This window comes from Miniopterus schreibersii, assembly GCF_964146895.1.
Source record: "Miniopterus schreibersii genome assembly, chromosome: 13".
Lineage (NCBI taxonomy): Eukaryota > Metazoa > Chordata > Mammalia > Chiroptera > Miniopteridae > Miniopterus > Miniopterus schreibersii.
This window is the reverse complement of record NC_138113.1, coordinates 16,972,524-16,985,616: the sequence shown is the minus strand read 5'-3', so window position 1 is coordinate 16,985,616 and position 13,093 is coordinate 16,972,524. Positions and strand designations below refer to the sequence as shown.

Genomic DNA, 13,093 nt, shown 5'->3' with positions numbered 1-13,093 from the left:
TGCAGCAGAAAAAAGTTAAAACATTTGTCCAAGATTTCCAGATTTGGAAAACTAGAGTGGGGAATAAAATTTAGGTTTAACTAACTATAAATGTCATGTCCTTTCTAGGTATTAAATTTTTAGAATATTTCCCCCCCAAAAAAACATGTTTGCTGTAGTGTCTGAGGATATACATTGAAAGGGGCCTTCTGGGGTGCCTGTCACGTTCTGTTTCACCATCTGGGTGGCGGTTACATAGAATAGTTCAGTCTGTAAGTTCACTGTGTTCACTTGCCACTTGTGAGCTTTTCTGCATAATATGTTATATGCTATTAAGTGTTTCCTTAAGAAAATGTAATTCGTGCTGAATACAGCAAATGTGAGAGACGGATAAGCACAAAGGGGAAAAAGATTCAGGGGTCTTTTGTGGTTCCATACAAATGTGAGGATTGTTTGCTCCATTGCTCTGAACAATGTCACTGGAGTTTTGATAGAGGTTGCACTGAATCTGTAGATCGCTTTGGGTAGTGTAGACGTTTAACAGTATTAATTCTTCCAGTCCATAAGCACAGAATATTTTTACATTTACTTGTGTCTTCAATTTCTCTCCTTAATGTCTTGTAGTTTTCAGCATACATCTCTCTCACCTCAGTTACATTCATCCCTGGGTATTTTACTCTTTTTGATGCAATTATAGATGGGGTGATTCTCTTTTCGATAGCTCTTTATTAGTTCTAAGTTTTTTGACGAGTGTTTATGGTTTTCTATGTATATGATCGTGTCACCTGTAAATAGTGAGTTTTTCTTCTTCCTTTCCAATTTGGATCCCTTTTCTTTCTTTTCCTTGCCTAACTGTCCTGGCTAGGACTTCCAGTCCTATGTTGAATAAACGTAGCGAGAGTGGGCACCCTTGTCTTGCTCCTGATCTCAAGAGGACGAGCCTTCAGCTTTCACCATTACGTACGATGTTATTTTTGGGCTCGTCGTACACGGCTTTCATTATGTTGAGGTATGTTCCCTTTATACCTGCTCTGTTATCATAAGTGGATGTTGAATTTCGTCAAATGCTTCTTCTGCATCGTTCAGATGATCACGATTTTTATTCTTCATTTTGTTAATATGCTATTTCACGTTGACTGATTTTTGGATGTTAAACCAGCCTTGCATTCTTGAATAAAACCCACTCGATCATAGCGTTTGATCCTTTTAATGTATTGTTTAATTTGCTTTGTTAATATTTTGTTGGGGATTTTTGCATGTGTTTTCATCAGGGATATTGGCCTCTAATACTTTTCTTGTGGTGTCCTTGCCTGCCTGGTGTTGCTATCAGGTGATCGATGCTGGCCTTGTAAATGAGTTTGGAAGAGTTCCTTCCTCTTCTGGTTTTTGGAAGAGTTTGAGGATTGGTATTAACTTTTCGTTGAATGTTTGGTAGAATTCACTAGTGAAGCCATCTGGTCCTGGGCTCTTTTTTGTTGAGCGTCCCTGATTACTGATTCAATCTCCTTACTAGGAGTAGGTCTGTTCAGAGTCTCTCTTTCTTCATGATTCAGTTTTGGTAGGTTGTATGTTCCTAAAAATTTATCCATTTCTTCTACATTGTCCAATTTGACCCACAATTGTTCAGAGTAGTCTCTTATGATCTTTAGTATTTCTGTGGTAACCGTTGCAGTATCTTCCCTTTTATTTCTGATTTTGAGCTCTCTTTTTCTCCTGGTGAGTCTAGCTAAAGGGCTTATGGGTTCTTTAACAGCTACCACTTAGTTTAATAGTGTCTTTATTTCAACGAATTGTCCAACATGCCTTCTATTAGAGAAAAAATAGCTTTGGACATTCACAGCCTCCAAGATTATTTAAACCCTTCCAATAAAAACAAGAGTGCCATTGATGCAATACTGTCCCCTTGGAATCCTTATAGGTCTGATAAGAGAGGAGGCAACGTTAGTGGAGAGGCTGGCGAACTAACAGTCAGGAACACTGCTTTCTACTTTTCCCTGTACCCGAATAATAGCCTCATTGTAGACGAGTCTCAACTTCTTTGAACTTCAGTTTCTTGAGATGTAAAATGAGAGGACTGGGCAGTATCTCAAAGGACACAAACAGCCAAAATACTTATGACACAGGGGATTTGGCCATGCATCAATCTTTAATTATAATAAAGAATAAATTAATACACAGAAACATTCAACGAGCAGGAGAACAGAGCTTGCCCTTTCATTTGCAGCTGGAGCAGATACAATGTTTCCTGCCCTTTCCACAAGCAGCCACGGGAAGGGGGGGGACGTCCTTCCCCGGCCTGTCACTCGCCAGCCCGCATCTTTAAGCTTTTTCATGGCCATCACACCTGCTATGTCAGAAGCCCGTCCCACAAAACAAAAGAAATACAAATAACTTGTTATGAAGCCTAAACAAAGGCTTAATTTCATCTTCACTTGTTATATAGTTTTTCAAGTGTGTTCCTTTCATTATCGTTGTAGAAGGAACTTCTAGTGACAATTTCGGGGGACCCCGGGGGATGACTTTTCAGAGAAACAGTGGAAAGAAAGGGCACTGTTGCCAGTTTGCAGGCGACCCGCGGGAAGCCGGGAGCCGGCCGAGCGAGGGAGCGGCGCCGGCACCGCCGGCGGCCCGGGGCGGGGAGGGCCCTTCATCCGCACGTCCCGCCACACACACCCGACAATCAAGTCTTTGTTGAACTGACTTGAACTGAGTAAGAACTGCGCGGGAATAAGGTAGGAAAAGGGAGACCGAAATAACGTCGCCTCGGATACCTGAAACTAAAAAGATTTCCTGCAAGATTAACCGCAAGGCGACTTCCGCGCGGCGTGTCAACAGCCCGGGAGGGAGGGAGCCGACCCGGCAACAGGTCTGCGCCCCGAGGGGGAGGGGCGCGGCAGCGACGGGCGCCCCGCAGAACGGAGCGTCCAGGTGCAGCGCCCCGAGGCGGGCCCGCGGGACGGGGCCCAGCCCGGCGAAGCCGCTCTGCTCGCTGGCTCCGCACCACGGCCAGGAAGCCGCCCGAAGGTGCGCGGCTCGGCCCCGGAACTTCCGCGTGTGGGTGCGCAGCGGGGCGCCGCCCGCGCACTTCCGCGTGCGAGGGACCCGAGCGCCCCGCCGCGCCCCAGAGGAAACCCGCGCGCCGCTCGGGCCCCCCCGCCGCCGCGGGCCGGGCGGGGCCGCGGGCGCGCAGCGGCCGTTCGCCGCCCCACAGGCCGCCTCGGCGACGCCCGCCCCGCCCCGCGCCTACATTTCCCAGCAAGCCGCGCGCCGCCCGCGCGCCGCAGTTGACCCATTTCCCGGCCCGTCCCGGGCTCGGCCGGCCCCCGCGCCGAGGCGGCTGCTCCCTGCTGACTGGGGTGTGGGCGGGGAGCGGCGGAGGGCGGAGGAGGCGCTGCTGGCCGCCGCCGTTGCCTCCGCTGCTGGGCGCTGGGCAGCTCACCGGCTCTCTGCGGCCGCCATGGACGAGCAGGCGGGACCCGGCGTCTTCTTCAGCAACAACCACCCGGGCGCCGGCGGTGCCAAGGGGCTCGGGCCTCTGGCGGAGGCGGCCGGGGACGGGGCGGCTGCGGCGGGGGCGGCCCGTGCCCAGTACAGCCTTCCGGGGATCCTGCACTTCCTGCAGCACGAGTGGGCCCGCTTCGAGGTGGAGAGAGCCCAGTGGGAGGTGGAGCGGGCGGAGCTGCAGGTAACGACCCTCCTGGCCGGGCCCTCTTCATCCCGCCTCCTCGCTCCCGTTCGCCCCGCCCCGGACCCTTCCCCCTCCCCTCCCCCTCCCCCCTCCCCCTGCTCCTGCCTCGCCGGTCCCCTCCCCTTTGCTCCCACCCGTCCCACCCAGAACTGCCCCCTTCCCCTCTTCACCTTTGCCTTTGGCCGACCCCACTTCCTTGACCCGGGTTCCCACTCCGGCCGTGATGCGTTGTTTACCCCCCCGCTGCTTGTCGTTGGCTCCTTCCTTCTCTCAACTCTGTCTCGTTTCAACTCTGTTGCCGTCCACATTCTAGGTCTTCCCTTTCCGCGTGCTACTTGGGCTAACAGTAGTTTTGAACGCCGCCGAGCCAGCCTCCGTCCTCGGTGCCCGCGCAGAGGCGCGCCCGCAGTGGGCACGGGCGGTAGGCTTCTCGGGAGGAAGGTGGTCACGGGCGGCAGCAGAAGTCGCGTCCGGGAGGCCTTGACTTTGGGCGAGAAGCTGATGTTGGGGGAAAGTGTCGCTAGGAATATCAGCTCTCTTTTTTCATATGTCAATGTTTCTTCTCCCCTTCCCACTCCCTCACCCCCTCCCGCGTTTCTTTTAGGTATTTCAGATTCATGGATTTTAAATGAAGGACCTAGATGATCACAGCCAGATGATAGTTCAGAGATGGTTTCCTGCTCTCGGAGTCTAAAACTTCCCGAGGGTTAATTTTATGTTCAATGTTTTGTGAGATGGACTTTTACTTTAAAAGGGGCTTTAAAGCTGGTTACATTTCCTGCGTAATCATCAAGGTAAAGTATATCCAGGGAGGAGCTGTTGTGGGCTCTTAGAAGAATGAAAGTGAGGCTGATACTTTACAGGCCATTCTGAGTTGGTAAGTGGCTGTTCTTAAAACTTCCAAGCCAGACACCAATTTCACAAGGAACTTAAGAACTATGGGTGGCTGTGCTTTATTGACCAATCCTGTATGCTTAATGAAATTTGAGTATGGTTTTGGTTGGTGAAACACTTAAAGTTAAAATGCTACCCAGTGTGTTACTTTTTTTGGTAACATTTATTTTCTTTGGCACTTAAAAGAAAAGGAGACATCTGTTAAATAGAATCTGTGCTGGAATCAGCTCGTTTGGGGTAGTGCAGGTGGCAATGGAAAGAGCAAGTAGACAGGGTTATAGTATGGGCTGGGCTTGCTGGTAGCTCTGTGACCTTGAGGAACTCCTTTAACCTCTCTGAACTTCAGTTTCATCAGCTATTTATTCAGTACATTTATTGAGTGCTAGCTGTGTGCCTCTAGGTCCTGGGGTTAACAAAACTGACAAAGCCTCTGCCCTCATAGAGCTTACGTTTTAGTTGGGAGGCAATCAGCAAATGCAGCTCTGTAGACTACTGACCCATAGTGGCAACTGCTATGAGAAGAATAGATCAGGGAACGGGAATAGAGTGTGATAGGGGTGGCTATTTTAGATGGAGTGGTTAGGGAAGGCCTCCGGGAGGAGTTGAATAAAATGAGAGTCACCCATAGTTTCTAAGATTCCTTCTGATTCTTTATGTTTATATCCCTTGACAGCTTTTTCATTCCTACTGTTGTGTTGCTTTAGTATCTGGCCTTTTGATATTTGTAGTTTTTCTCATAATGAATCTGACCATGTCTGTATAGTAACCAGCAGACTTAATGCTTCATTCACATTTATTGGTAATTCACCTTTAGCAATAAATTCCATAATGAAGCTTGTGGATTTCAGACCTCAAGGAAGTGATAAAGGTAGGCTTTTACTTTAATGTACTGTGTGGAGAATGATTTTTATATGTAACCACTTAAATTTGAATTTATTTTCCAGTTTAGGGAATGTAAGATAAGTCACACTAATTTGCTCAAAAACAAACAAAACAATTCTTACCTTCCTACCTGTGGAAGCTTGGGAATTTGCAACCCATCTCACCCCTGTGTCTCCCTCCACCCCACTGTTTAAACTTTTTAATTTACCTATAACTGTAGCCACTCTTCAGTTTTATATGCACACACAAGTTCCTGGATTATTTATGGCAAATATTAAACTTAAGGTAGGTTTTCCACTGGTGCTCATTATATTAAGGACACTACTTTTTTTAAAATTTAATTCAATTTTATTGTTGATGGTATTACAGGTGTCTCCCCTTTTCTCTCTTTTTGCTCCCTTCCACCAACCCCCACCCCACCCCAGGCCTTCCCCATGCTCTTGTCTGTGTCCATGGGTTATGCATATATGCATATATGTTCTTTAGTTAATCGCTTCCTGTCCCCTCCCCCAACACCCCCCCCCCCCCCCCGAGATCTATTATTCTATTCTGTTTGATGCATCCATACCTCTGCACCTATTTTGTTCACCATTTTATTTTGTTCTTTGGATTCCACTTATAAGTGAGATCATGTGATACATGTCTTTCTCTAACTGGCTTATTTCGCTTAGTATAATAGTCTCCAGGTCAATCCATGCTGTCTCAAAGGGTAAGAGAAGGACACTACATTTTTACAGTACCTTTTGGGTTGTGCTCAAATTAAACATCCATGGAGAAACTTAAAAAAATGTGTCATATTTTCCAAACAGAGCAAGTATTATGTATTTTGGGGGGAGACAGTTTGCAGGAACCTGTGGTCTTTGACTCCCTTATTAGCATTATTTAAAACATATTTTTAAAAATCATTTTTAAAATTTTTACTTATTGTTGACAGTATTATGGATGCCTTCCCCCACCCCCCCACCCCTGCTTTGCCAAGTCATTTCTTTACAACAACATCATTAAATTCAACGTAGCCCTTCATTTTTCTTTTGTCTTTGGAATTTTCCTAGACAAATATTAGGAAGTAGAGTTGAATGAATGATGATGAAACTTGGAGTACTTGGTGTCTTCCTTTTAATTTTTAAATCTCTTCTCAAGTCATTAACAGCAGAGTCGAGAAAAATACCTTTAAGATTAACTCTAATTTGTCTCTTCAGGAACCTGTTAGTCCTGCTCTTTCAAATTGCCAGGGCAAAATTGTGAAAGGCAATCCAAGCTCTCATCTGTCTACCTGGCCTGCCTTCATCACTTCCTCACTCTTTCAGATCTTGAGAGTAAGGAACTGGTCACATCATACCAAAAACTTAGTGTCATTTTTTTCTCCCTTGCCCATTTTACTTTTGTGGTAATCCCCCTCACCACACCATGCAGATAAGATAATTCATGAGAAAAGAAGGGCCAAAATTATTACTGAGCTTTATATTTGTGAAAGGAATTGAAGATGGAATATATAACATTTATTTATTTATTTATTTTATTTTTAAAATATATCTTGATTGATTTCAGAGAGAGGAAAGGAGAGGGAGAGAGAGAGAGAGAGAGAAACATCAATGATGAGAAAGTCATTGATCAGCTGCAGCCCACAACCCGGGCATGTGCCCTGACCTGGAATCGAACCCTGATCTCCTGGATCCTAGGTCGATGCTCAACCGCTGAACCACACCCATGCATAACATTTAAAGGATTTTCTGGGTGAGACACGTTGAACTAGATAACCTCAAAGAAACATGCAATCTAGTCGGAGTGATAGAACAAACAAAATGCAGAAGAATCAGTGTTTATCACTTTGGGGATTTAAATTTTCTTAGAATAGCACAGAAGAGCTTAGCAGTGAGTGGAGAAAAGAGCAGGAAAAAAGAACTTTATGAGGTAATGAGAACCTAAGGCTCAGTATTTAAAAATTACAGGAAAGCAAGAATGTAAATAGAAAATAAAAGTTATTGCCCTACATTTTGTGTGTGTGTGTGTGTGTGTGTGGTAGGGGGAGGCTGTGCTATTTACCTGGAAATGCTAGAACTGTGAAAAAGGTTAAGTTATGATTAGGAAATATGGTGTGGATGCTGATACTAGAGTGTTTATGAATTTGGATTTTGGCATCAGTGATTCATATTTTCATTCAACAGATGTTTTTCAAGTGCCTACTTCATGCCAGGTCCCATTCTAGGCACCGGGGCAACAGCAATGATTAAAACAGATCCTACCTGCATGAAGCTTAAATCATGGTAGAAGACAAGCAGTAATAAACAAATGCATTCTTAAAACATTAGATGGTAGTAAGTGCTATGATAAAGTGTGGTAAGTGGGCTGTGGAGTGCTTGGGAGGGTAGAGTGGAGAAGAAAGCTTCACTGATAAGATGCCTCTCGAGAAAGACCAGAAAAGGTGATCTGAAGAGAGTAATCGAGGCAGCGGGAACAGTAGGGGGAAGGAACACTTGGAATGCTGGACGAATAATGAATGAGGCAAGTGTGGGTGGAGCAGAGGAGAATAGAAGAAATGGTATCAGAGGTACTGAGTCTTGCCCATGGTAAGGACTTTAGAATTTACCTCAAGATGCGGACTATTGAAATGTGTTGAACTAAAGAGTGACAACATCTTTAAATGGAACCCTTTGCAGGGATTCACAATAGACTTGGAGGGGAGATGAGGGTAGAAAAATCAGAGTCTAGTTAGTAGGCTCTTTGTGGCAGTAACGAGATATGGGATTATATATTTGGATACATACTCAAAATATTATGGATTTTGAATACATTTTTGAAGGTAGAATCAGCAAGATATGCTGGAGGAGATAGGATGTGAGCTTAGAGAAAAGGGAGTCAAGTATCAAAATTATTTCGACTGAACATCTTCCTCGGACTGTTGAGATTTACTGGGCACTTAAATGTACAAAGTAGACACTTAAAATAACAGTTTATTTTTTGTTATTATTGTAATTTTATTCACAATGACAGTGAAGGGCAGCATGGCATAGGCCTGGATTTAAATCTTTGCACTAAGACTTATTATTTTATTTTATGCCAGAAATACGTCTTTGCCTTATTTCTGTCCTCTCAGAACCTTAGTTTCCTTGTGTGTAAGGTGAGCATAATAAACTACTGTGTGAGAATTAAAAGGTATTTTAAAGTATCTAGCAGAGGCCTGGGGTACATAACCCAAAGTAAGGTCTGAATAAATAAATGGTACCAAGTGCACGATGTGAAATTCGTGTATCTCCTGTTTCTACAGAAAAGCACAATCTTCAGTTATGAGCCCTTTTAAGGCTGGACCATGTAGTGCCATCCAGAACCAGGAAGTATAATATTCTGGGTCTGATGGTGGCACTAAGGGACATTTAATAGGAGTCAGCCTCAAAACATTGATAATATACTTCAAATGTACTTGCTATACTTAATAACCCACTGTGTATCTGTTATCTTGAAATTTCTATAAACATTTCAGAGTGTGTTTTTCTTAACTATGCATGACTTCTTGGATAACAAATTGTATGCATTTACTAACCACTCTATAAAACGAATTTTTGGTTTTATTTGGACCGTTAAAATTGGAACAGGTGAACCCCATTATGGTATGGTGTAATTCTGTAAACAGGTTCATTTTTTAATTTTAGTCATCCTTGATAATTTTATAATCTTTAATTATATTTTGGGAAAGATGATAAAGGTTTTACTCTTTTGAAACGTATCCTAATATTTGTCACTTCAGTTTAGTGTTTCTCAACTTTAGCTGCAACTTTAGAATAATCTGAGAGAACTTTTAAAATATCAATTCCCTGAGCTCTGTCCCAGACCAATTAAATCAGAATTGTAGGAATTAGGGCCCTGGCATTAATATTTTTCGACTGCTTGGTAGTCCTAATATGCAACAAGGATTGAGAACTGCTTTAGTTGTTCTTTTCATTTTTTACATACATAGTTTGGCGATTTTAACACTTCTCTTAGTATCCAGGTATGGATGGCTTTTTATAGAATTTGGGATATAATTTCTGTTGTGTTTCTGTTCTTCCTGATAATAGCTAGCATTTTATTTTTAGGCAATAGAATACTATAATTTGAATCACCTCCCTCAGGCTGAGAGATAAAAATGATAGAGTAATCTTTGAACTGAGTGAACTTTGGAAATAATCAGCTACATTCTTCTTTTGCGGGTAAAGTAAGGCCCCAGAGAGAGATTAAATGACCAAGAATGAAATAGGCTTTGACCAAGCTCTTTCACTTAAATCTCCAGATTTTTAAAAAAAATTTTCAAGTACATTATCTTGTTTTAGCCTTACAACCTTCTCAGTCACTAATGCTTACTTAATCACTTTTATTGATTGATTGATTTCAGAAAGATGAAGGGAGAGAGAGAAACATCTATGCGCTGCCTCCGCCGACCCAGGATTGAACCTGCGCCCTGATTAGAAATCGAACCCACCACCTTTTGGTGTCTGGGACGATGCCCCAACCAACTCAGCCACTCTGGCCAAGTCTCACTTTTTTAAATTTAAAGCAACAGGCATGGAGATTTTACTATGTTCTCCTGTTTTCTAGCTTATTTAAGATTTTATTTTGACTTTGGTGTTCTATGGTTTTGTTATGATGTGTAAGGGTTTAGATTTCTTTTTATTTTATTTGGGACTTTGTTAGGCTCCTTGAATCTGTGGATTGGCATCTGATTAGTTCTGTAAAATAATCATTCATCATCTCTTTGGATTTCTCTTCTATATTGTTCTCTTTTCCTTTGGATCTCTGATTACATGTATTTTAGGCCTTCTTTATCTGCTCTTTATTTTACATCTTTTTATCTCTACATGCTTTATTCTGATTTATTTTCTAGTTCATTAATTTTCTTTTCAGTTGACTCTTAATTTTTTAAAGCTTTCCTCTGAGTTTGTAATTTTGGTTATTGTTCAGAGTCAGTTTAATTCTTCTTAAAATCTGTTGTATCTTTTCTTAATAGTTTCTTATTCCCTGTAGATATTTTCAGAGTTGTCTTTTATTTTTTAAACCTAGTAAGTATATTTATTTTATAGTTGGTGTCTCTTCTGCCTATATGTGCGATCTTGGAGGTCCCTCTCTGTGATCTGTTGTTTTTGCTGATTCTTTCTTTGATGACTTGTATTTTTTTTTGGTATGCATAGTTATCATGGTGTGCTGCTCACTGTCCCTGAAAAAATAAAGACTAATCTGAGGTCTCAAAGAAAGACAGCTTCTTCAGAAAGGTTTTGCATTTGCTTCTGGTAGGTATCTGGAGGCATTGCTTGGATTGAACCACTTTAAAGCAAATTCATTGCTTGAAGTTTTGGACCACCCAGGTGATGCATATTTTCATTGTGAATATATTTGAGGGCCAATTTACATCTGTTTCCCCTTTGCTTTGAGCGTATAAGCCCTTTAGGGTCTTAGTAAAATGTGCGGTATATCTCCTATGAGACCCCTGCTCCGTGTGGCCCTGGTCTTTGACTTTTGCCTTTTTCAGTCCTGCAGGACTGTCCAAACTAAAGTTCAGGTTTGTTCTGATTAGCCAGCACTCAAAGGGCAGAAGTGCTTTTGTTCCCTACCTCACTAGGTTCCCATTTTCTCTTCAGTTTTAACCAAACAATTCCTTACTATCTTACCAGCTTTGCTTTTTAAGATGATTGTAAAAATATTTTATCCAGAATTTTTATCTGTTTTCAGTAGGGGAGTTATTTCAAGTCACCATTACTGGAAGTGGATTTCTCTTGTCTTACTTTCCAAAACTGACATATAAGAATGGCCCCATTATCTGGGGAGAAATACCACTGCTAGAAATTCTTTATCAAGGGATATGCCTATTTAGCCCTAAATATTATATACTATCTAAGTCCACTTTTCATTGAATTCCAGTGGTAGAGGAAGACCTACAACTTTTCTCCGAAATCTTGGTAATTTAAGCAGAATTTAAAACAAACCCCTTCAATAGTCAGTCTCTGAAAGGTGTTTGAAAGTCCAAATAATCTTGACTGGTTTCCCTTTTTCAGCTTACTATCTGCTTGGTTGATCTCAGGTACACTTCTTGATTTACGAATGTCACTAGTGGTATTCAGGTCATTAGAAGTAAAATTGCCATTAGGATCTTTGGAGTTTCTTGCTTTGATGGCCATTTGGACAAAACAATCTATTGACCATCATAATTTGGCTGTGGAAAGTGTGGGTCATACTGTTATTGGTGGGCAGTCCTCCGTGTCCCTACCTGTCGCTGGTGGAAGTAGGCTTCTTGGGGTGCCGCAGCACCAAGAATTTCCTGAGGCCCAATGGGAGGATGAGGTGTCATGGAAAGCTTTATTGATGATGGAAGGTTAAGGGATTTCCCTTCCAAGTTCCCATCTCCCTCTGTTCCGCCATGGAAAAAGTCCCATTTCATCTTCAGTAGAGCTAGAATTAAAGCCACAGCCCAGAGTCTTTGCTCATATTAAAGTCCAGTCCAGTGCAGTCCAGCATCTGGCTAGGTTAGCTTGTGTTCCCAGCTGAAGTCCGTGCATTTGGGGTCTGCATGGCCTAGGGCCACATGGTGGGCTAGTGCAGATCATGAAACAAGTGAGTGCAAGGAAGCAGGAGCAAAGCAAGAGGAACAAGAGAGAGAAAGTTTCTTTGGGGATTTTAACTAGGAGCTTAACCAGTGAATCCTTCAGGATTTCCTGTGCTTGCAGTGGTTCCACCGCCTAGCCAATCTATTGTTCCCCAGGCTATACTGATAGGCAAGCACCTGCCCAACATCACCCTGACTTCACTGCCCATGTGTCCATCTTCCCCTTTGTTGGACCTCTTCCCCCAGTGATTTGCAGGGAATGGATTGGTGGTTTCCTGGGAGTGTGAAGTTTCAGCTTCCTGGTGAAACTGTCCAGATGACCATGCTTACACAATGTCTGGCCTTCCCTTTGCTCCTTTCCTATTATTAATATTAGCTAATTGATTATGATGTTAACAATAGTTTCATCACTTGTGATTTATAATTTTTCTGGGCTTTATTTTTATTTGTAAATTGTGGATGATAATACACCCACCAAGGAGAGTAGTTGTAAGGTTTTAAAAAAGATAAACTATGAAAAGTATGTTACCCATAATAGATGTCCAGTAAGTGGTTTGCTCTTGTTGGTTGAAATTTCTATGGACAGAATGCATTTGATTGTATTATTTATTTAAATCAAATTTTATAAACCAAGAATTGGTTTCAGTGATTCATTTCGTGTAGTAGCTAATTACATTCTCTTTGCCCTATTATTAGTGGTTAAGGACAATAAACTGACTATATTGGGAGTTGGGGGCAGGCCAGAGATAGTAGTAGTAGGTGGTAATAGTTTGTAAGCATTGAGGCCTACAGATAGTAATGGAGGAAAGTTTGGAGTTTGGGAGAGAATCCTGAGGCAAGAGAGAGAAGTTGGGGGAAGGGATAGAAGAAAAGAAGAGACAGAGAAGGGGGAAGCAGAGACAGAAGGGAGAAATTGCACTGCACACAGTAATGTTCTTAATTTCTAAAGGATGTATATTATCTGTAGTCTTCATTTTAGCATTTGTAATTGTAGAATCCTAGGGTTGACTAGGACAGAGACACTCATACACACAACACACACACACACATGCCTTCTCCCGTATCTCTACTCTCACTTTTCT

General features: G+C 42.7%; 1 protein-coding gene across 2 annotated transcripts in view; it reads left to right on the top strand.

Moving 5' to 3' along the window:
* Positions 1-3,293: 3,293 nt before the first annotated feature.
* STRN (striatin) overlaps positions 3,294-13,093 on the top strand; it is a 69,491-nt gene continuing 59,691 nt past the window's right edge. The window contains exon 1 of one of the 2 annotated variants that reach the window (XM_081157133.1): positions 3,294-3,664. In XM_081157133.1, coding sequence (XP_081013259.1) covers positions 3,437-3,664 — 228 coding nt within the window. In that variant the 5' untranslated portion in view covers positions 3,294-3,436. The remainder of the gene's footprint in view (positions 3,665-13,093) is intronic. The other variant, XM_081157134.1, reaches the window with a different exon arrangement.